At 37.8% G+C, this 24,762-nt stretch overlaps 2 protein-coding genes across 4 annotated transcripts in view; both read right to left on the bottom strand.

The window, feature by feature from the left end:
• Window positions 1–1,405: 1,405 nt before the first annotated feature.
• On the bottom strand, window positions 1,406–6,674 carry sinhcafl (SIN3-HDAC complex associated factor, like). The gene is made up of 6 exons (XM_046856752.1): window positions 6,533–6,674; window positions 4,822–4,961; window positions 4,243–4,342; window positions 4,052–4,166; window positions 3,676–3,826; window positions 1,406–2,863 (listed from the first exon to the last, which is right to left on the bottom strand). Exons 2-6 carry the CDS (start codon window positions 4,947–4,949, stop codon window positions 2,668–2,670), a joined length of 690 nt encoding a protein of 229 aa, XP_046712708.1. The 5' UTR covers window positions 4,950–4,961; window positions 6,533–6,674; the 3' UTR covers window positions 1,406–2,667.
• A 2,357-nt stretch (window positions 6,675–9,031) lies between these two features.
• Window positions 9,032–24,762, bottom strand: part of dennd5a (DENN/MADD domain containing 5A) — a 46,206-nt gene continuing 30,475 nt past the window's right edge. For all 3 annotated transcript variants that reach the window (XM_046857262.1, XM_046857263.1, XM_046857264.1), the window contains 19 exons: window positions 22,136–22,323; window positions 21,435–21,749; window positions 19,471–19,686; window positions 18,979–19,213; window positions 17,464–17,614; window positions 16,892–16,985; window positions 15,222–15,353; window positions 14,944–15,096; window positions 14,209–14,296; window positions 13,989–14,073; window positions 12,316–12,444; window positions 11,855–11,976; window positions 11,623–11,768; window positions 10,560–10,678; window positions 10,290–10,471; window positions 10,112–10,194; window positions 9,882–10,005; window positions 9,576–9,744; window positions 9,032–9,341 (listed from right to left, as the gene is read on the bottom strand). In XM_046857262.1, coding sequence (XP_046713218.1) covers window positions 9,158–9,341; window positions 9,576–9,744; window positions 9,882–10,005; window positions 10,112–10,194; window positions 10,290–10,471; window positions 10,560–10,678; window positions 11,623–11,768; window positions 11,855–11,976; window positions 12,316–12,444; window positions 13,989–14,073; window positions 14,209–14,296; window positions 14,944–15,096; window positions 15,222–15,353; window positions 16,892–16,985; window positions 17,464–17,614; window positions 18,979–19,213; window positions 19,471–19,686; window positions 21,435–21,749; window positions 22,136–22,323 — 2,915 coding nt within the window. In that variant the 3' untranslated portion in view covers window positions 9,032–9,157. The remainder of the gene's footprint in view (window positions 9,342–9,575; window positions 9,745–9,881; window positions 10,006–10,111; window positions 10,195–10,289; window positions 10,472–10,559; window positions 10,679–11,622; window positions 11,769–11,854; window positions 11,977–12,315; window positions 12,445–13,988; window positions 14,074–14,208; window positions 14,297–14,943; window positions 15,097–15,221; window positions 15,354–16,891; window positions 16,986–17,463; window positions 17,615–18,978; window positions 19,214–19,470; window positions 19,687–21,434; window positions 21,750–22,135; window positions 22,324–24,762) is intronic.

Below are 24,762 nucleotides of genomic sequence, written 5' to 3'. Positions count from 1 at the left end.
AAAAGTGTTGATAAGATCGATCAACCCCACCCATCCCTATTTCAAACCTTTGCCTTGATAAATAGCACCCAATGCTAGGAATGAGGCTAGTGTTCATTTTATTTATGCAAAAAATATCCACAAATGTCATTCAAAAACAAGAAAATATCATTTTTGAAGAGAAGAAATTAAATTGTATATAAAAACAAACACATTTCAAACAGAAATGGCTTAAACTAAATATTACAGTGTGTGTGCACGAAGGTGTGTTTAAAAAGTGTGTGATAAAGTGTGTGATGAGACCCAGGTGCAGGTGTGCTGAGTTGAGTTAGTAATCAGGTAAATGGATACGGGGTCAGGTGACTAATCATGTGCTACAGCTTGTAATCTATTGCACTGTTGGGAAATGGTGCCTCATGTGGACAGAGTGTGTAGGCAGTTTTTGAGGACGAGGAAGGCACTGATTTCATTGAGTGGCGCTCAGTCATCAGACAAGAAACCAATTGAGAACCTATGGGATGTTATGTATTGAAGCATCTAAAGCTGGCAAATAGCACCACAGACTGTTCAGGAGCTCACAGATCTATAAATAAATAAATAAATATCTCCACGTTATTAGGAACATGTGTACACCTACACATTCATGCAGTTATGCAATCAGCATCTCAAGTAGCAGCAGCACAGTGCCTTAATTAATGTTACATCAAACAGGACAAAATGTGACATCCTGGGGAATGTGGAAATAACCACAGTGAGAATAAAAGCACATCAGAATAAACATCGTTTCACATACTGAGGTGGATGAGCTACAACAGAAGACCACATCACAGTTAGAAAAATGTTTTTCCTCATATTCAGCTTAACAGATTTGATGAGCCCATGGGGGCATCAAATTCAAAATGAAAAATAAGTTGAAAGCAAAGTCAGAAAGACAAAACTAAATGTTCTTTTGACTCATCTCTTGAAAGGAGCACCGTGAAAAGGTCAAAATCAAAAGACAAATGAAAGACTTAAGGGAATTAATTGGTTAGAATTTAGGAAAAAAAAAAAAAAAAAAAAAAAGAACTGAATGATATGAAACTACATTAGTGGGGCAAAAAAAAAGATCTAAGATTTAAATGCTCCTACGCACAATTCACATATAAACCCATTTAATCTCGAAAAAAGAGGCCTGACATCAGAAATGATTTTGCATACAAAGATTTATTGAATTGATGTAATGACAAGATAAAAAAATATGTAAAAAGAAAACATTATAAATGTATAAAAAAGTGCACAAAACCTCTTTACAGCATCAATTGTACAGACATGTTTGAATAAATAGTATAAATTAGAAAAGACAAATTTATGTTCAGTTAAATCTCTCATAAGGCACATTAACAGTGACTGCAAATGTACCAAGTAAATAGTTTCCCTGAACCTTGACATTATGTAAATAGCCAGCTGTTTGATCTGGAAACCAGAGAGCTATTGCTGTTTATTAAGTCATTCCAATACAATGAATTATTGTGTTAGTAATTTCTTATTTCACACAAATGAAACATTTTAAACGTGTCGTTTCAACGTGAATCTCTTCACACCATTACTTCGGATTAGAAGCTGCCTGAGTAGAAATAAAACCCGTCTTTTGCACAAAGGCGAAAAGCCGTCACATTGTATGATTTAAAAGCTGCACGCTATCATGATGCATTCAGTTATTGCTGGGTTTTTGTACATTTACAATAGAATGAGAAGCAGCTACCAATACACATACAGCTTCTTTAAAATCACTATCAACAAATGCTGTTAAAATCTGTAGTGATAATTATTGAGCAATATTTTTAAATATAAAATCACAATCAAACTATATGTTAACCAATACTACCTAAGATGCATTTAGCACATGCTGACATGGCATGCTATAATAAATATCATTTCAAATATCAATATTAGCATGCACGTTTATTTTTGGATTGGGTTTATGGCCTGCATTCTGTGGTTTTTGTTAATAAAAAGATACCAGGAATGTGAGCTTAAACACGCATGCATTTAATGGATATAAACTGAGCTATATTCACCGAGTGATTTATTAAATCATCCCCCGTTTAAACCAAACCAAAACAGCATGTTCTAAAACTGCCCGCTCCACCAGCACATCCATACCAAATGAGCTTGTAGACATGGCGGAGCTGATTTGTTTAAAAAAAAAAATAATAATTTCTAATAACCATTTCATCAACACATGCAACCTCAGGGACACAGCAATATGCCATATGAACATTTATAATAACTCAATTTACACACAGGAAACTAGAAGCCAGATAGGAGGCTTTTGATGCACTGGAATTAGGGAAAAAATATTTACAAAGCACTAGAAAATGCTAAATACTTTACAGTGCCAAAAATATATATTTTTTATATATATATATAAAAAAAAAATACAAAATTGATTACACGTCTTAAACCGTCAATTTGTCCTGAATCTATGAATATTTCCTAATGCCCGCAGTACATTTAATAGCTTTTTGTTTGTTAAAAAAAAAAATAATAATAATAATAAATGAAAATGTATAACAAATGGGGGGGGAAAAAAAAAAAAAAAAAAGACTTGGAATTTATACAGTCTTGTGGGAATGATAGAGTCTGCCACTGGAGACAAAGCAAGTGAGCCTCGAGGAGACGCTTGGGGTGGGGGGGGTGGGTGTGAAGTCACCAGGCCTCCTTTAAATCCTCTGCGAGAGGAGATGGCAGCGTGTCAGCAGGGCACGAGGAGTCTGGGGCAGGTGACGTCACTGCTGGTGGCTGCTGCTGCTGTTTAGGGGTGCAGCAGGGCTTGAAGAAGCGAGGGTCGATGATTACTTCACCAAAGCGCCCCTTGTATATAGTGCCGCAGCACACTTTCTGTCTGCAGATGTAGAAAGTAGAAATAAATAAATAGTTAATAAATGCTGTAGATTATCTTTCACATTACCTAAACTGGCTGTACCATTTCCTGAATCTAAATGCAAGTGTAAAGTACTGACAAATTAATTTTACCCTGATTTTGCACTGAGTGACCAATAGAAAGAACTCAACTCAAAACTATGCATTGCCATGAAAATGTTCTGATGCCAGGCATTACTACTACACACAATGATGTAATATGACCTATAAAGATTAGTGCATGCTGTCATACCAGGTAACAGACAAAATGCCAATTAAAGCAAAGCAGACTTCAAACGGAGTCATGAGGAGGAACTTAACAGGAGAAGCTTTCAAGAACACGAATACAGCATCACAGTGTCTAAACTTGATTCAACTTTTATAGCGCTTTTAACAATGCACGTTGTTGCAAATAAGATTTACAAAAATACAACTTTTGAAGTCATGCATGAGAAAGTTTTATCCCACAGTGGCAAGAGAATCCTCCCTGAGGTTACATTAGGAAACAACCTTGACAGGGACCAGAATCAAAAGGGAACCCATCCTCATCTGGCTGACATTTTTTTTTTTTATGTAATGTAATTCCGAGCATTTTGTGCTCATGCCACTCACTTAAACTGCTCAACACACGTACACGCAAACATACAGCTACATATGTAAACCAAAGCTTAACTGACTGCTATTAGCATCCACTAGAGTTTTTTTTATTTATTTTTTTAAGGTTTTTGATTTTATTCAATTTTTTTCCATTTGCTATAGAAGAAGCATCATTTCATCACAAGAAAGGCATTTTACCTTTTCCAGTAGGAGAGGTCAAGAAATGAGAAGCCTGCTGGCGTCGGACGCCTCTGCTTGGTCTCAATGTCTGAGTTTTCATCTGATTGGTTACTGTGGCTGGGAGACTGAGAGGGAGACATGCTTGATGTAGTGCTGTGGGCATCAGAATCTAGGAAGAAGGAAAAAGGGGGGAAAAAAAAAATAAAAGTTAAACAAACCAGTCATATTTTAAAAATCACATGCATATGCCAAACACTATGCATGCATTAAAATAACTCACGGTCTAATAACAGATTTTTCTAGTAAGCTGAAACCCACACTGAGGTAAAAATTAAACCCACAATTTTTAAATGAACACCAAGGATTCGGATTAGACATTATACACTGAACTCACTTTGCCGTTTAAACTTGTGCAGCTTCTTCAGCTTGCTTTTCTTCTTCCCGTCGATATTCTTCACTTTCTTGGGTTTTGTCAGCTTGAAGCCAGGTCCTGCTCTTGCATCCACCACCTAAAAAGAAAAGACAGTTTAAAAACAAACAAACAAAAAAGTTTAATTTTGCAAGTTTAATGAACAAGATACGTACGTGACTCCAGTTCTTCTTAGATCCATGAGGTAACTTTTTCCATCGCTTGACGAGGAGTACACAGGCATTGCAGATGTCACCAACACGATCTTCAGATAAACTATCAAACAATGAGAACAAAGCAAAGAAAATTGTTTAGTATTGAGCAGAATACTCAAATTGAACTGTCCAGTTGTTTATTATCTATAAACAAATTTAGACTGAATCTGGTGTAAAAAAAATTAAGTTGGCTGGAAATCAGACTGATTTCTACTATTTTTTATTTTTTTTATGTACCGTATTCTTTCACTTGTAACTTTTTACCTGGAGTCTTTCAAACTGATTATTTTGGTCATGGGCCATCATTATTATCAAACACAATGAAAAGTAACAAATCCTATTCAAGCAGTATTATAACTCAACATTAAACACTTGCACAAATTAGTGCAAAAAGTGTCAAGCTATCACTAGACCACAAAGTGCCTATGCAGAAGAGAAAGTGCTGCACTGTGATACAAATGAATAAGAAGTTAAATGTAAATAGTGAACAATAACAACATCAATATTACAGGTTAAGGATTCCACAGCAGTAATTCTCACCCGAAGCAGAGGCGGAAGGTTTCCTCGTATCTGCTGCTGTCTGTGAACCGGGAACTCGAGGACTTGGTCTTGCAAATGCAGCAGCCTTCATGGCTGCGATAAATCTTGGATTTATGAAATCCAAACATCTCTGGTTGATCCTGCATTTGCATTTAAGAACAAAGTAAATAAATACAAATCTGAAAAGTCACACAGACATGGTGCATAACTGATAAATTACCAAATGGAAAATCCAATCACATTAAAACGCTATAATCCACAAAAAGTATATTTATATAACAGAGGGCATATTCCATTTATTAGAAAAAATAAAAAAATCATTCCAATCTACATTGCTAGCCTGGTACTTACATTGGTAGACATTCACATTCTGTCCATAGACATCCATTTTAAATTAATTATTATAAATGATTTACTATATATAAAATCAAACTTTGAGGAAACCCTTTTGAAAGAGAAAAATGATGCATATATTTTTTCTCTGCTCCGAGATCATTCGGGTTAAATTGTATTTGCACAATGCTCTTAACAATGGACATTGTCCAAAAGATTAGCACAAATACGTAGATGGTGAATATAGATTTATAAATTGCATATTCAGACGAGTTAAACCCATGCATATTTCAAAAACAAAATCTCCATGAATTTTTACACTTTCTCCAGGTCTGAAAATGAGTTTCCTAGATATTTTCATGCTCTTCACTAAGGCATGAATTTATGAAACTAGCCCACACAAATACTAAGATTTTACCTAAAGAGAGGAGAAACTCAGATTAACAAAAGCCCTGTTTTAATATTTCTGATCGTAATTTCTAAAAACAATCTGGGCTTCGCGCTCAAAAAGCATCAATAAAATAATCTGAACTGAAAGCATCCAAAAAAAAAAATACAAACAGCTTCATTTCCCAGAATCAAACTCGCAAAACCGAAAGTAAATAAGGACAAAGGGAGTTTCTAAGCGGGAAGGCGGATAGAATTTCAAAACCAGACTAAACCCTGTGTTTCTATTAGGATTTCTATTATCCTAGCGCGTGCGTGTGTACGTGCAGGACTTCACCTTAAAGCGCGCGCATCTTGAATGGATGCGGATTTTTTGCAGTGTGAACCTGTGAAGAGCCTCTGCATCTCTACAACACGAAACCACGGAGCGTCAGTGTGCAATCAGGAAACGCAGATATATAGTACGATTGGTGTAAATGTGGGTCTTTATGAATCAATTATATACTCGCGTAATATTTTAACGTGAAAGCAGCGAGTAGGGTTAACTAACGCATTCCGTGTTCATGGACGCACGAGACAAAAAACCACGCACACCGAGTGGGAGGACCTGCGTCTTTCTCTCCCTCTTAAACTCGTATTTACGACAAATCCTCGTCAAGCCCGAATGTTCACGCTCCTTCCGTAACGTGTCGAACTGGGCCTTCCCGTGAAAACGTTTTTGTTGAAACGCGGGTCTGTGCTGTTTATTTAACTTTTCCCCGTGAACATCGCGCGCCACACCGTCCTCGGACAGGAGTTAGCTATTGTTAGCATGCTGCCATGCCACGCGCCGCGGCTTCGTGCACTATTGTTAAACGCGCAAGCTAAACTTGCAATAATAATAATAAAATAAAAAACAGGCGTACAAATGCACGCAAATACGCCGCCTCGTGCACGTGTCACGCCGCTTATTAGCGACGCCGCACCGATAAAACAACAGCAAAGAGCTTACCGTCTGAAACTTCTTCAAATTCTGTCCGCTTTACTCCTCCGCACTGCGCATGTCCTACTACGGACCGCACGCGCATGAATGGAGGCGCTTCATTTGCATAGAAATACCAAGGGGAAACGGCGCCATGGCTCACAGGAAGTCCATATAAGGCGCGTCCGAGCCTCAGTTTAAACCTTAAGTCCGCCAATCGGTGAGCTCTTTTCGCCTTTTAAGAATGCTGCATCCCGGGAGATGTAGGCGTGTATACGCTGAGCGACGTGTTAGCGACCGTAAAAGAGGACTCGCTTTCCCAGAATGCTTTGCTCTAGCGTAAATGGCGTCTTGTTTATTTTTGCAAAGGCGACCAAAAGAGCGCGAAATCAGTCTCTTCTGTGTATCTGCGTCAGTATTCCAACCAATCCCACTAACCTCCTGACGTATAAACAATCCGCCTACTGATTTGTGTCTGAAAACTTAGTCCATTCATTTAAATAAAATATACATAAAAGTATACAGTTATTTGGCCTGCAGTAGTCTTCTTCATATATTATATATATATAGAGAGAGAGAGAGAGAGAGAGAGAGAGAGAGAGACCTGACATATTTACTAGATAACAGCAATGCTGTTTATACACACTTCTTGTAGAAAAAAGGCTTAAAGAAGTGATAAAGTGTCCACACAAATACACATTACAATGCCAGTGGCAAGTAATAATTGTTAAACGATGGTATTGGTGCATGGATAAATGGCATAGTGGGACCATCACAACAGTACAGGCATATAAAGTTTATCTGTGTTAGATGACAGCAGTCTGTGCAAGAACGTAAATAAAGAAATTATGAAAAACTAAAATCATTTGTCAGTTTTCCCACAAATGCTTTGAAATCTATAAAAAAATAAAATAAAAAAATAATAATAATATTAGTTGAGAAACCATGAAATGACTGACTGATCATTTTGTTGGGCACCATCAAAATGGAGGATTAAATGCTGGTGGATTTAACAACCATTTTGTTAATATCCAATGGTTTTAACTACTACAGCATCAGCAGTACTTTGATACTAAATGCAAATATATTATGAAGCAAAAAATGTGTAGTTAAAGTGTTGTAAACTTACACAAATATAGATATGAATACAAGATGCACTAGTCTTTTTTTGTTAAACAGCTTGCCAGAACTGTTCATGGGGCATCTGATACTACTGGTGTGCTTTGAAACCTGTTGGATTACAAAAAAAACCCTTTTTCACATTACATACAAATAAAGTATTACTGTATACACTGATATGTATACAGTACTGATGTCAATAAAAAATCATGACAATAAAAAAAATTTGATTAACCTCATTTACACTTTAATGACGAGCCATAATGCCAGCATGGAACTTTTAATACATTTTATACACTGTACACTGTTGCTCACTTATTAAACACTACATTACACAGTCCTGTCTAAAATGTACAGAGACAAATGATGCATTATTTAGAGCATTTTGGTGTGGACACTACCAGAACACCTTAGAAGCTTCTGGACTAAACATCATGTGCTACACTACAGCATCTAGACGAAGCCTCCATTTCAACAGTTTACTGATATCAGTGTATATCAGTGGTGGCTTCATGGAGATGTGAATATTGCATAGCAGAAACAAATGACACTGAGCTCGGGGGCTTTCATGGAGGCCAATAAAACCCAAAACGTGCTGCTTTGTAATGTCTCTGGGATGCGACCACCGGCTGATGTGCAGACCTGAGGGTTAAAAAAGATGATGAACTGATGTACTTCAGCTAACAGGGATACAGTGGTGAGACTGAGATCTGAGAAAATGTCTGGCTATGAAAATATGTAAGCTAAGTGGGGAAAAAATATGTTTAGGGTCTGAATTATTTATTTTCTCTCTTGTTTATAAAATACATTTCATCATTCGTTTTGTTACGAGCCCTATCATCTAACAATATCTAATCTCAGCATGTGCTCATTGAGATTTGCATACTACATTTTGATTTATAAAGTCCCCTGGTTAAAAAAAACAACAACTTATTTCTCGTCTTTCTGTGTATGTGTGTGTGTGTGTGTTTTAATTAAAATATGAGTTTCCCATGAGTTTTACTTATAAAGCATACTTCTACATCATTTGCTTTTCACTCTGCATTGTGACAGTATGGATTAGATAGACCACAGAGCAAGCAACTTCACAGACATATCAAAATAATACTGCTCTTCTTCGAAAATATATTACCCTTTTTTCTTTCTTGCTCTCCTTTTTTCTTTTCTTTTTTAAATACAGCTGTCGCCCGGAGTTCACAAAAGCAATGAAAATATTGAGCATTCGATTAAATCAGTATAGCGCAGGTGGGCTATACAGGTGGAATCGTAATACAAAACAGATCGTAAAATGTCTAACAGCGACAGCTTTGAGGATAAAAATAATGACGTGTTTTGAAAAGGCTCATTGCACTCTATATACGGCAGACGTGACAGTAGCTTAAATGTAAGCCAGGTGTTGTCCTTTTGTTCAAGTCTCTTCATGTTAAAAACAAACAAAAAAACCAAACAAATGCAAAACAGTCCATGGTCCCCGCTGATCTGCCTGGATTATGTCTTTCTTCTTCAGAGGAGGAGGAGGAGCAGGAGGGCAAGGTTTTATATTCCAATCCCTTTGACGAGAGAGGCCTCCAGAGTAATGTTGAATTCTTGCAAAGTCTGTAACACTCTGATCAAAGAGTTCACTAGAGATCGGTCTTTTAGCAGTGCCATGTCCTCGTACATCTGTGAAGTGATGGGACAATCAGCCAGTAGAGCTATCCAGTGGTGAAGCAAATGATCTCTGGAGAAGATAACAGAAAGAGCAGGATGCTTAATCAATACTAGAAATGTGTTAATCATTGGTGGCTTGCAACCAATAAAAATTTTACATCAGTAACACTGATTATCAGCCTGAGGACACAACTGCCACAATAAAACATTATGAAATTATGAAAGAAGAATGCAACAAAGGGAAAGCTGAATTAGAAATTTGGTGGGAGTTTTTTCATCATTCTACACAAGATTATTGACTAACCTGGCTCCGAGGCACACAAGCATCTGGAATTTTCCATCTTTGCCGATGTTTCTGGTGGTGCTGCTGATGGCGCGCATAAAACGGCAAAAATGGCGCACCCTTGTCTGATAGTTTTCATCCTGAGTTACCTGACTCTGCTCAGCACTTTCGAAATAAATCTGCGCCTTTTCTGAAGTGAGTGCATCATACAGAAATGGTACATAATTAGTTCCTATGCTATTCACTCCAGAGACATTCTCAATGACTTCAAACACATTAGATTTTCTATTTTCAGAAAAAAATTTCTTGAATCAACATGTTTATTACCAAGAAAATCCCAAATAAAGACGTTCTTAAAAAGACGCGGTGACTTGAAGCCATGCTGGAACACCTGCTCAAGAGCCCAGACCAGACCATACTCCCCGCAGAGGAGGAGAGTCAAACTTCCTCTCTGAAATCAGACCGAGAGAATGCTTCTCATTAAAACATACTCCATAATCTACTTTATTATGACACTTGGCAAAGATAATAATAAAGAAAAATCTCCTACTCAGTACCTCTTTCTCTGGTTTATGGAAGTGTTTTACAATTCCATTAATTGCCTCTCCGACCCCCTCCTGGATTTGCCCTGTGTTCAGTTCTGACAAAAAATACAAAAACAAAATACATAATTACTCATGTGGCAGGCTGTTAAAGCAAGAGGGTTTATTTTACGCTTGTCATGATGGTACTCACTTGGTTTGCTGTTTGGTGAGATGGTAACGAATCTGCGCATCATCCCGGGCGACTGTTGCATGGGAGGAGTGCGACACATTCTGTCATCATTCTCTGAGCCTGCAGTGACCAACTCTCCGACTAGAATCCTCTCCAAACTGCCGTCATCTACGCCTTTTCCTAGCCAGCGGCCACATGGAAACCTGAACACAAACAGATACGCGCGTTTATATCTCCTGTCCTAAACATCAGGTCACATTTATCGCTTGTATTACCAAACCTGATTCTTACTTGTAAGTGTGTCCTGTGATCCCATTTCGGACCAGAACGCACTCCACCAGCCACTTGGCGTACAGTCCAGAGTTATCATGGCCCATCTGCACTGTGGTCAACTTGCCCAGATTCTGACACTGAGAAGAGAAATGACAAATCTATGATGGGACAAATCTGGATCACACCATTAAGCCACTTGCAAATGTCAACCTTTAAAATATCTACATTGTTTGCTGACAAGCTTGCACATATAATTAGTATCTTCTTTTTCTTATTATTCGGCTTCTCCCATTAGGGGTCGCCACAGCGGATCATCCGTCTCCATAGCCCCTGTCCTCCACATCTGCCTCTTTCAAAACAACTACCTGCATCTCTTCCTTCACCACATCCATACACCTCCTCCTTTGCCTTCCTCTTTTCCTCCTTCCTGGTGGTTCCATCCTTAGCATTCTCCTACCGATATACCCCATGTCCCTCCTCTGCACATGTCCAAACCATCTCAGTCTCGCCTCCCTCGTCCTACATGCGCTGTCCCTCTAATAAAACTAGTTTCTAATCCTGTCCATCGTCGTCACTCCCAACGAAAACCTTAACATCTTCAGCTCTGCTACCTCCAGCTCCACCTCCTGTCTTTTACTCAATGCCACTGTCTCTAAACCATACAACATCGCAGGTCTCACCACAGTCCTATAAACTTTCCCTTTCACTCTTGCATATACCCTTCTATCACAAATCACTCCTGCCACTCTTCTCCACCCACTCCACCCTGCCTGCACTAAAATAATTTTGTGGCAGATGCTAGGTGTAATTACTGTGTAATTATGGTTGTTATGGAATCTAGGCAGTTTCCAATCATATCTGTGGGAGATGTTGATATTCCGAATGCTATTATACACTTTGCCAGGTGCACAAGGATTTGCCTGGAGTCACTGAAATACACCACTGCGGCTGAATGAAGGTCACATGATCAGACTTGCACACAATCTCACTGATGTCAATGTGGGTTGGAATGCTGGACCCTTTCATGCATGGCGAATTTTCTGAAAAGTAAGTCCAAACAGATTTATATAATATTCCTCACCTCAAATGTGATCTCCAGGGTGTTTTTTGGCACCTGGAGTACGCCGGTTTCAGCCAGCTCACCGGACACACACACCCAGGGGTTAGCTGTGAACATGGAGCCACCCAGCTTCTTACTAGGAATGACTACCACATGATATGGCATCACTGCAGGACAGAGAAAAACAGACGATTTAGAACGCACTCTAGGGCGGCATGCTGAGGTGGTTGTGTGATGTTGCGTTGCAACTCACTTATTGTGGTGAAGACATTTGTGAAGCAGAAGTAATCGACGGCGTTGAAAGACAGCAAATGATAAAGAAATTGTTCCTTCTCATCATCGCAGCGCAGAAAGGCGTAGCGCTTATAGAGCTTCCTGCAGCAGAAGAAAGAGAAAATGATAAGTAAAACGTGCATGTTTTTGCATGTTGAAAGACACTCTGCCAAAGTGGAAAGAAGACACTTCAAAAGAATCCTTGCACAAGCATGACCCAGTTTACCCTGATGAACTCATTAATAATACAATATGTTTCCATTTTTAATGGATGACTCCTACATTCCGAGGTGATACGTTAACATCTTATAAATCTTCATCTGAGTTGAACAGATTAAACGTTTTTGGTTTAAAGTAAAAAAAAAGGGAAATATCCAATCAGAAGCTATAGACTCTGAAGATCTATATGAAGTAATATGCATCATAGTGGTGTTTTTTTACTTGGTGAGTTCGTGATCAGACAGGAGCTGCTTGAGGTGTCTGGACAGCAGTTTCTTCTCCATTGAGAGACGCACCCAGGCTCTGGCCTTCCCTACATCTGTCTTAATCTCTCCCATGTTCCGAATGTGCCTGGAAAAAAAGGAGATTATGCTGTCTTATAAGTGTTCTTAAAAATGATTCTAAAACCTTCCTGCAATGCTGATAGAATGGTTTTAGTTATAAGAATGTTACTAATGATGTGTACACAATTTTATTTTCAATGAAACTTGTGATGTACCTACAACAAAACTATATAAAAATATAGTATTCGGTTTTTGAGATGCAAGAGTACAGTTTAGGAACTAGTGTGGGAACAGAACTGTATTCAGACAATTATTAACTAAACGTTATCCACTTACACACAATCTACAAATCATTGAAATCTGTTATCATTTTTTAAAGAATTAAAAGCTCTTCTGGTTGCCAATATAACTAAAGCAGGCATCCAAGATTACATTTAAAAATAATTAACTTAACTTAATTCTTTATTCCACATTGTTTCGCAACATATCCAACTTTTTGTCTGGGTTTTTTTCTCCAACTGTTAATTTGCACAACAGTTGGTGTAGATTAGTGTGTTCTATAAAGTCCAATACCCCACTAGCATTGAGAACTTGGAGAGGGAATGAGGTCAGCAAGAGGAGCTTTCATTTCAGCCTACATATCATCAGCCAGCCTGCTTTTGTCCCTTGGAGACAGTATCCTGGCAGAGCTGTCCAGGCACATTTGCTGTTTGCAGTCTGTATGTGCCACCACATCCCCTGAGCTTCTCACTAAAGTAACCCAAGCCCCTCTAAATAGCACTGACCCTTTACTTTCTAGAATTTCTAAGAATAAGAATGAAATGGCGATTAGGTAACCTGAAAAAAGTTGTTCTGTCAAACTAACACTAATATAAAAAGTTAATATTAACAAACCAAAATGGTAACAGGCTAACATGCTCCAATAATTGATGCTTTTATTAAATATTTCTAAATGCAACAAATAAAGTCAAATAAACACCTGAAATAACTTTAATGGAATAATTGAAGCTGAATGGCCAGAGTTCTGTCATTATCAGTATTTATTAACATCAATAAAGACACCTAATTAAAAGTAACATCTAAGGGAAATTGAATATAAAGCATTTACTATAAATTATGGTGCAATTATTGACAAATAAACAATACTAAAACATGTTTTAATTAAGACTTTGTAAATAAAGTTGCAGAGGGAAAGCTCTGTGTTTGGTGGGGCATGTTAAAGGATTTCCTGCACTGTTTCACTGGTTCATCAGAAAATCCTGCTGGAGGGCTTGAACTAATTAGACTGGAAATAACATGACGAGACACAACGACCTGTTTTCATCTTCTTCACACAATGTGGTGAGACGACATCAACCCAAATCCATCATTCTATCTCCCAGATAAATATGTGTATTTGTAATGGAAATTTCTCTGCTTAAGTTTTATAAACATGGAACTAAATAGAATAATAGTATAATAATAATGAACACTAATGAAAAACTCTGATTGGATTACTCTTCTCTAAAAGCACTTTACTGCAGCTTCATATTTATATTTACATGCCACAGGATGGCAGTCCAGATGAAAATAAAATCAGCACAATATTTCGATTCAGTCCTTAACACTGACCTCATGTCCTCAATCAAAGAGATTTTAAGAGGCGGCAGTGCGAAGCTGGCATCTGATTTCCGCCTTTCTGTGTCATGAATGAGACCTTAAAACATAAGAGACATAAAAACTTAAAACATGAGAAACATAAGACCTCCGCATCAAAGTACACAAGAGTGAAACATTGCAGAAGTAACTCATTAATGTTTTTGTTATTTAGAAAAGACAGAATATTTATTACCAGGAGGCCCTAAGCCGGCTGGTGTGGCATCTCTCTTCTCTTTGCTCTCCTGATAATGCAGCAGGTGTGACCACAAGGCAGACTTCCCCTAATACAGCAAAGAGAGAGAGAGAGAGAGCGAGAGAGAGAGAGAGAGAGAGAGAGAGAGAGAGAGAGAGAGAGAGAAGACATACACATGCATGAACATGTTAATTCACCGTTTGCATCATTGCAAGCATGAAAAAATAGTCACTGTGTTTCTATAACATTGAAGGTTATATGCAAACACAAAGGCCACCACCTGCAGAGTAATACAGAATGTACATATTAAATATTGTACATAGTGTCTACATGTGATTTTTTCCAACTTACAAAATGTAATTAAAAAACAAATTTGCTAAGGTAAAAAAATGTTGTATAAATTCTGGAAGAACATATGTTTTATAACATATATAAATGTATCCACAAAAGCCACATAATCATAATAATAATAACAACAATAATAATCATCATAATCACAATAATCACTATCATCACCAAAATAAATAATCTCTCTCTCATTGCCCTTTATTATATATTCTCTTTGTTTCCAATTTATTAACAGTACATAACTGTAAAAGTGTCAATTATTGTAACTAAAATAAAGTATATCCCTATATCTAATACTGATGTTCTCAATTGTCCTAAGGCAGAAGGTAAATGAAAACCCATTGTACGTATTCATTGTGTATTTGTGTATGAGTGTTCCTGCTGTACCTGTTTAACCTGCAGCCCATGGCTCCAGATTCTCTCCAGCAGATCACACAGGCTAGCAATGAGTGTGTTCTCTTCCACGCCGGTGATGCTGACCTCACCATGACCAAGCTCCACTGCTTCCCTGCCCATCTTTTCCACCAGCATGCGCTTTGTCTGGACGAAGAATACACTATCATTACTTCAGAGATCATCCCATACTTAAAATGTTTTTTTCGCAGTTTCAGTGAACCATCATGCACAGATCCATTTCCCGAAGCCAATTTTTAAATACGACATACCTTATTTCTGCATTCTTTCAGTAAACCCTCCACAAACTTCCAGTTGGTCTGAGCGATGACAGAGGGGGACAGGTTGGACAGTTTGGGCTGGCGGATGGTGGTGCCAAGGTTACGAGCCTCCTGGATGTACTTCTGCAATTGCAGAGTGGAAAATCTGAATGGCTGCTACATTGTGCAGACCACAGCAATGCTCTAAACAGTGTTGTTTCTACACTTCTCACCATTTTATTTATTTTTCAGAGAACTAGCACAGCCACTGCTTATGTAGTAGTCTGGTTCAAGCTGCCAAATAATTTCACACTTGTAAACTGTATCTTAAACTCAACAGCAGGAGCACCAATATGTTCTACAAAAGTCTCTTCAAAACTATTTTGCTATTTGAAATTTGCACATTAAAAACCAACAAGTGACCAACTGGATGGCTGATAAGTAAAATGAATGTGACAAAAGGCACATAAAAACACATGCACAAATATGATCAAAAGTAACAATGTATGACCTAAGGGCTTTGACACATTAAGCTAATGTTGGAGAACTAATGCTAACCTACTGCTAGCCCACTGTTAACCAATTCTGCACTTTGGGATACTGTAATGTTGATAGACAGTCTTATTTTTTATTTTTTTGCTTTTGTCTGTGTGAAAGGAGATAACTTGCTCCATGTGTATGTGGCAAAAGAAAGAACTATAACACCAAGGAAACAAAACAAAAAAAAGAAAAGTGCTGCGGGAGCATTTCAATTAGCATTAGAGGTAGCGTTACATGAACAATGGAAAAATTAAGACCTGTTTAAAATTATTTAAGACCTAGAACAGCGAATCTAAGACTTTTTAAAGCCTAAAGTTTTTTTTTTTTTTTTCAAGTTTTTTCAAGACTCAAGACCGCGTGTAGTGTGATGGGGAGAAATAGATAATGAATATAAACTGGCAAATTACCGACAGGGTAAAACAAAAACATGTTCTAATATGCTCTGCTTATAGATATTCTATAGATTCAGTTTCCTTTTCCCATGTACAATCACAACCCTCTCATCCACTAGACTACACCACATACTCCAAGCAGTGGTTATTCACAAGGTAACAATTGGCTTGATGTGTCAAGCCAAATGCTAATTTCTAAGTTTCTTTAACTAACCTGTAACGCTGTTGCCAAGAAAAATAAAAAAGCACGAGTTTTGGAAACCTGTCTGTGCTTATATGATTTCTGTTGCAACTGGAGTTAGCGAGCTCTCCCTTCACCCAGACTCAACACGTTACAACGGCTTGTATCTAAACAGTAGCGGACCAAGAAAGTCATTGCTTACTGTCTTCTTCCTTCCTTTCACAACTATTTCTCTCGGGAGTTTTTCTTTTGGCATCGTCGTGCGTTTAAGAAAAAAACGTTTTTTCTCCCGATGCCGTGCAGCTCAGAACACAGGTGAGGTGCGTTTTTTCATTTCCGTACGGAAATGTCATTGGTCTAATGTTATGGGGTTCAGTTTTTTGGCTTGAAGTTTGTGAAACCGGGAAAAACCCAGGAAAAATTCATAAATAAGCCGCGGGGTTCAAAACGTGGGAAAAAAATAGCGGCTTATAGTCCGAAAAATACGATAAATAAAAAAAAGACATAAATCAAAGCAAGAAATAAACCAACAGAAAAGAAGTCAAATAAATAAAGGGGGGAGTTCTTGCCTCACGCTGGTCATTGTCCAGGTAAAGGTGCTCTGCATGCTGCTTCTGTCTGTCCCTCCTTCTCCACTGTGCAGGAGCACTGCGTTTAGTCCACCTGAAAAAAACAGAACATGGCTCATCAATATTAAAGCAGCCTACACATTCCCTTTATAGAGAATTATTACAGTGCATTAATATAATACTCCATGATCTCATTTCAATTTAACTTCAAATTTTACGAGGGAAATAAAAAGGTCCTTCAGTGCTATATTGTCATTCAGAGTAATGTTCTGCATTTCACAGTAAATTAAGCTCTATGGTATATTACATTCATATCTATTAACGCCAGTACACTCATATTCTGTGTTTCAATCTTTAAAAGACATACTATATTAAAACAGCTGCATTAAATTAAACAGAATTTTAATTCGTTTTAGCTTGGATGGGTCTGGAAGTGAATGTGAAATTCACTGTTCAGTTTATTTACTGTACTCTAATGAGTGCACATTTTCCTATTCATTCACATCTTTTCAGTTAACTGAAATAAATAATAGTCGTGTAATATTAGGTCCTCTGATGTTACAGCATCTCACTTGTTGCTGGTGGGTCCGGTGGCCAGCACGTCAGACTGTAGTCGGGGGAAGAAGCCCTGCTCGTAACGACCCTGTCCAATCTTCATGTCCAGCAGGTGTGGGTGCACAGCCGTGTGGTCAATCTTTACTAGCCGCATCTCGATAGCCTTTTCTGGAGGACAAGTAATGCCAGAAGACGTTTAAAACACTAAGAAATTGTTTTTCTTTTCTTACTTATGTCACACAAAAGCCAGCATGACTCATGCAGAATGAGAAAAAAGAGAAGGACCAGTCGTTAAATCTCACCCACACGTCAAGCTGTGAGCAAGCATTACACAATCCAACACCTCCTCTCACCCTCCACACCGTTCTGCCTGTTAGAACTATATTTTCTACAATAAATACTATATACAATTTGACAGGATCTCTGTCTGATAAAGGAAAATATATATAAGAGTAAGAGAGCTTATTTACTCATTTTGCGAAAAAATAAATAAGAAAATTATAAATCAACATACTAAAAAAAATGTACTTTTCTGTTTTTACACTGAAAGAGAAATTATATTCCAATATAAGATAAGTAATAACAGGGTGTGTTATGATGACTGGTTCACTCTGAACAGATCTGATTGTAAAGTCTAATAGCAGCAGGGATACAAACAATGAGCAAAATAATAAACAAAACTATGTATTTCTTTTTAAATCTGAAAGAGTCCGATGATGTATATGAAACAATCATTTAATAGGTGAAGGGCATGTAAATAGATTCGAATAACAAGGATTTTACCACTAAATCACCACAACAAATTATAAAAAATATTCAATAAAATAATTTTTAACAAAAATTAAGTGTCCTTTAAAATGATATCAGCCTCTTTAGAAATCATTTTCATTGCCCATTGCTAAAACCTCATCATTCTATCACCATGTACATTTTGACTTTTTTTTTTTTAAGAAAATGATAGTATTTCTCATAGCTGCCGAGACAGAACTTGAAGGTTAATGACACTACATGATAATGAGCATGATTTCCAAAAATATCTGCATGATTCTAATGCCTTTATTCATCATTCATCAACAACAAACTGTACAGAATCTGATGTACACATTGGACCTGCAATCTAAGACTTTTACTTCTAATCTCTTATTTCATATTATAGACATTTGAATCTAGTTGTATTACATATGCTGTGAGCACATTACTTTTCTGATGACAGAGAAACACGCTAAACAGGACTTTAGTAGCATTTCCAATATTCAGGTAATTATAGAAACCATCTCTTCACCAACAATATATTTTTTCAACACATTTCTGTCATGTCTAGCAGGGACAATTCACCCCCTCACCACCAGAGGGAAACCTCCCCCACAATTTATGCTCTTTGGATTGTGAATTGTATCCACATTTTAACAAGTGACCATTTCATCCACTTGCATCACCACTTTGTTTCTCAGGCACAATGCAAAATAATAAAAAAAAAAAACCTGACTGGCTTTAGGGAACATGCCTGAATTTCCTCTTGTGTCTGCTGTTACCTGCTTCATCAATGTTGGTGCATTTCTGGTACATGGAGGTGCGCAGGGTCGGCGTCCGGACGTTCAACAACCGCACCTTCTCCACACGACTGTCGAACACTCGCAGCGTGTGCTCTTTGTCTTCATCATCGTGGTATAAGATCTTGCTGTCGATAAAAGAGGCAAACATCTGCGTCTCCAGGAAGCGTGACAGGAAAGGTAGGTAGGGTTCTGGCTGGTCTGACAGGAAGGAGGCCTGAGGGGACAAAACGTTTGAAAATATTATTCTGCATAGCACATTCGATGCTATAACTTAAAATGAAGGACATTTTGCAGTAAAGGAACTTTTCAGAAGAGGGAAAAACAAAATTTGCACATTTGTGACTTGTTAAACATGAATGTTCTCTCAAACCTGACCCAGGTCCAACATATAAAAAATCCTGTTTACAAACAGGATATCAAATAAAAAATGCATGATAATGAGCAGTTTGTAGAGCGTAAGCAGAAGTTCACCTTGTCAAAGTTCTGCATCTGGTCCCGGTTACTAAACCAGGATTCTTTGTCCTGGCTGGGCTGGATGACAAAGACCTCATAGTCTGCAAACATCTGTGTAAAACGGTTGGCGAAAACCTCCCTCACTTGAATGTTCAGCTGGTGCATCTTCAGTTCCTCTTCATCACACTGCATCTTCATATCCTTATTAGTGCCCGAGTCCTCTTTTACATCCAGCTGCCAGACAAATCACAGACACACAAAAACACCCACAAATCATCTGCTGAACAAATCCAAACTTCAAAAGTCCTCAAAGGTAATTGATCTGAGCAGAAGTGTCTAAGAGCAAAGCTTCACTATTACTTTAATGTTCCCTTCCTATAATCCCCCTTGATTATTAGAGAAGAGACTGTTAAGAAATAAAAATAAAAGAGGGCAAAATTCAAAGGTGAGTTTAAAAGTCAGAAAGCTGTTTGGCTTATCTCAGCATCACACAAAAGCCTGGGAAAGGAAGTGCCCTTTTTTTGGAGCTAAGCAGACTAGAGGTATTATTTCCCCAGAGACCCTGTTCCTGATGCAAAAGGGGGTAAAACAGCAAAACCATCACAGAAACCTTATGAACGTACTAATGAAAACTGGGTCCAAACAACAGAAACACAAGCAGCCACTAACTTCTATTAAGACGTGAGCATGCAAAAATGGACGTGCGTGAGCATGCAACTTTTCTTGGTTTCAGCAAGATATTAATAAACAAAAAACTCGCTAAGAATATTTAATTATCTATTATTATGTTTACCATTTAACCATTGAAAGAGATTTTCTTTACAGGTGTACAAGGTCCTCAACACAAGGGACAATGGCAGTAAAACAAACTAATGAAACAAATATCACATACAAAATATTAAACGTGACAAAGATGCCAAGTGCTATAGGGTGACAGAAGTATTTAATAAAATGATTATACATGTTTAATACTTTATTCAGATTTTATTATAGCATGAATATGGGAATTTTGTGTGCTAATCTTTACTCAGAAGAACATATCTAATAAAACAATCTATTTATAAAAATAATGCAAATATACAAACCCTGTTTTTTTAATTGAATCAAGGTCAAACGCAAGGTAAAGCCAGATGCTGAAATTAGTGTAGAACAAAATAATAGACACATATACAGTAGCTTGGTAGCAACTGTCTCCCAAAAGCCGAGCTAATATATTTTATGTACACTGTGAGGACAGAACTACATCTTATAGCCAAATTATATTGTGTTGAGTGGACATGAGGATTTAGTTCCTTTAGTCTAACCATCCCTTGAGATAACTAGTCTGGCATATTTTATTAGATTAGATACACTTTAGACCTTGTTTGGTAAAAAGTTTGGTTTCCTGTCATCATAGGATTGGTGGATGCAGTGAACTGTTGGCAAAGAAAATAATTCCCCATTGATGGAAACTGAATGTATCAAAAGTGTTACTCATGGGTGTAGACAGAATTATCTGGCCAAATGTTTGTAGATTCCTGACTGTAACACTCATATGTAGTTCTTTCCAAAACTGTTTCCACGAAATTGGAAGCACACAAATCTATATAATGTCTTTGTATGCTGTAGTATTACAATTTTCCTTCATTATAAATAAAAGGCTCAAACCTCTACGGGAAAGGCTATGTCCCGTGCACCAAGCTAGCTCCATGAACACACGGTTTGGAAGAGGAAGTGGAATAATTCGATTGGTCTGCACAGAGCCCTCAACCCCACTGAACATCTTTTGGATAAACCAGAACACTGCACATCAGGCCTCCTCACCTGATATAAATGATTGACCTGACTTGACCTAATACTATTGTGGCTGAATAAACACAAAGCCCCACAGCCATTCTCCAAAATCTAGAATGGGATTTCCAAATAGCATAAACATGTGTGTGATAATCAGGTGTCCACCATATTTGTGAGTGAAACGTCTCTTTAGTCTTCAGTAGACTCACCTTCTCCAGGCTGACTCCGGTTCTTTTGACCAGGGCCTGTAGCCGTGCGATAGTCTCGTTCTCCCTCAGCAGGTAGGAGTTCAGCGGAGAGCTGGCCAGGTTCCCGTTACGTTTGTCGGAAGCCATGTCCGCTGCCCGGAAGCCCTTTAGCTTGCTTGGTCCTTCGCTGCAGTGCACGTTTCCTTCTGGAGACACACCGAATGCCATCAGAACTTCTGAGATCTCCTGGATGAACTCCAATTTGTTGGGAAACTGAGGCAAATCTTCAGGAAGCTCAATAAAGTGGTTGTCAATGTCGACGAAGCACAGATTGGCCTGAGAGTTGAGAAAAAAAAAAGAGATATCTCTTTTATGTAAAGCAAACTGAAGCTTCCGAGTCAACAAGTCTGGTACAGTATGTAGTGTCTTGATCAGCATGACAGCTTATATGTATATAGATATAAGATCATTTTTTACATTTCCAACAAATAAATTGAATTTTATTCACATTATCACACAAGAACAAAGACAAGCTGCTGTTTTCTTCAAATGCAGTAAACCCAGTCTTTACAAATGATCTCAACTGTGAGTTAATAGGTTCAATAGTAAAAATGTGCTACTGTAAAGCACTCATGGATGAATGAAACAATGTATCCACTATCACCTCTTCTACTCTAAAGTTCAACACATGAAAAAAAAATGTGACGTCCATGACTCCTGACCTCCTGAGGCAGTTCCAGCTTGGTGCGGTCGTCCTGGCCGTTGGAGTGAAGGCCCATAAGGTAAGGCACTGGCGCGTCTAGGAAGTGCAGCAGCGAGGCGGGTAAGATGGGCACGTAGACATGCTGCCACTGGAAAGGGAACATTAAAGCCGTGATGCTCTCGGCTACGGTCATCAGCCGCTGGTAATCTGCTCAACACATGAAAAAAGAGACACGGTAAGAGCACGTATGGTTGAAATGAGCGACATTATGAGAGCTGAGGGTTTTTCCAACTAGACCCAATTTATTGACTATTTACATAATTCATAATTATAGAACTATATTATTTGCTCAAGGTCATTTCAACACAGTTGCATTTTACTACATGGCTTTAGTGTGCAAAAGCTTATTTCTTTTAGTTTATTTCTCTGTCTCTATCAACACCCTTAATTTTAGAGTATAATGTATTGGTTGTAGTTCTTCATTTGCTTTATATATTGTGTTATGTTTATTAACTGTCCCAATAATTACCCTTAGAATTCCATTAAAAATGAGTTGCAAGTAAACAGCTTCCTTCCTTCCTTCTAACAAAGAAGAACATCAATACTAATCACTGTGGTAATTGGACATGTCAAGTGGAGAGAGCTTAGGTTAAAATAATGGAGGCTATTCTTTTAATTTCATACGTATTCCAATAAGTTCAGTGCAGTTTAAGACAGTATTTAGGTTATCTACTGTTTACTGTTTCTATGAGACCTTTGAAAACTGAAGGCCTTTAAATAACAAAGAGGGTAGCACAGCTCAGTGTAGCTCAATGACCTTCTAAAATGTCCACTTAGCTTTCAAGCTTTGTATTCCTAACCCTTTCCTGGTTTACAATAAGTTTCCCATGAGAACACTTACGCATTAAAATATCATGGTTGAAGAGATGCATTATGCTCTATATATATATATATATATATATATATATATATATATATATATATATATACAGAATCTTAAATGAGAAGCCAGACATAAAGACTATGCCAAATAAGGAAATAATAACATGTTGCCAAAAAAAAGAAAAGAAAAAGTGGGATCAGAATAACTCTATTTTTTCCCAAAAATCTATTTTAGTTTGTTGTCACTCCCTGGTTGTTTCCCTTTCAGGTATTTATTCCCCACAGCAAATGGCTTGTGTCTAAGAGACAAGAATACTAATCTATCCAGTGTATTGTGACCCTGAGGACCAACAATGGACCTATTCAGTCATGCACATCTGTTACGAGTTGGAGAAATGTTGCACTTTAATGAGATCATTCATCACTTCATCATCACATGCTCGGGGTAAACGAGGTCCTTTACCACCCTCAACAGTAAATAAATAAACCTGAATGTTTTCAATCTGAGCTATGCAGCAGTGCATTGCGCAAAACCGTTGCTTGACCATAAGATCAACATAAACGGAAGTGATGTTTGGCCATGTAAACTATGAATTAGTCTTCTATTTATAGACCCACACTAGCAGCCATCTCCTTTTTCGTAGGCAGCACTGGTTCGCCTGTGTGTGTGTGTGTTTGTGTGGCCGTCTGGTTACATGCTTTTCCTTTGGAATCTCACACCCTTCCACGTTCTGCTGCGTCTTCTTGAGGGGAAAAAAGGGATGATGTCATTTCTAGCCAATCATATTTCTGCTGCATCACCACGTCCCACTTGATTGGTGGGAGGGGGTTGCTAGGCAACATCCCGCTGATGCACTCGAGCAGTCCCCCTGTCGATTGTTTGTTCTTCCTTGTTTCTATTATAAATATGATGCCTGAATCTGCTGCTCAATTCTGAACCTTTTAATAACCTAGCGCTTTTCTCTTTTGTGAAAAGTTTTTTTAGATAAATCTAAGTAGTAGAATATGGCATACGAGTCAAAAAACTTATTCAGATCATATCACATGAAGGAATATTACATTAATACATGGTCTATATGGTAGAAATAAGCTTCGAGTTTTTGGCTGTAGCTGTGTCTTATGCCCCTCATTTGTGTGTATTTGTACCTGTTTGCAACACATTATATATACATAATACACATTATGCACATAATTAGAACACATATTTATACATTATATATAGTGTATATAGTGTTATACATTTTTATTCATAACACATTATACAAATAAACATCTAGATAGATATTTGATATTATATCTAGATAGATACTGTGCTTCTTTCCATCGGGTGCATTGTAGGTAGTAGGTATAAGTGAACAGGGAAATTGTGCTTCAAAGTACACTGTTATACAATAACAGTTGCGCTTACGTCAGCCCCCGCACACTGAGCTAAAAGGGTCCATGAAAAGAGACTGACGTTTGCATGAGACGCTTTCACAGGCTGTTATATAATCCATGTATTTGGTCTTGTTCCGTTCACCAGTTACATGGAGTTTATTAAAAACCAAAATGGCTTACTTTGGTGTTTCATGTTTTTTGTTTTTCATTGAACATCACTGTTTCAGCAATCTAGTTCAATTATTATTCATATGCTTTGACACTATAGGGGCTGACCTCGCTATCGCTTGCAAAATCATAGCTCTCAGTGAGTAAACTTTAACCTAATTCAGCGTTAACCTGGATTTAACTGCTATAAATACCACTAAACCCTGTACGCAATAGTTC

The sequence above is a fragment of the Silurus meridionalis genome, chromosome 9, assembly GCF_014805685.1.
Source record: "Silurus meridionalis isolate SWU-2019-XX chromosome 9, ASM1480568v1, whole genome shotgun sequence".
Lineage (NCBI taxonomy): Eukaryota > Metazoa > Chordata > Actinopteri > Siluriformes > Siluridae > Silurus > Silurus meridionalis.
The sequence above is the reverse complement of the archived record's forward strand: the minus strand, read 5'-3'. Positions and strand labels throughout refer to the sequence as shown.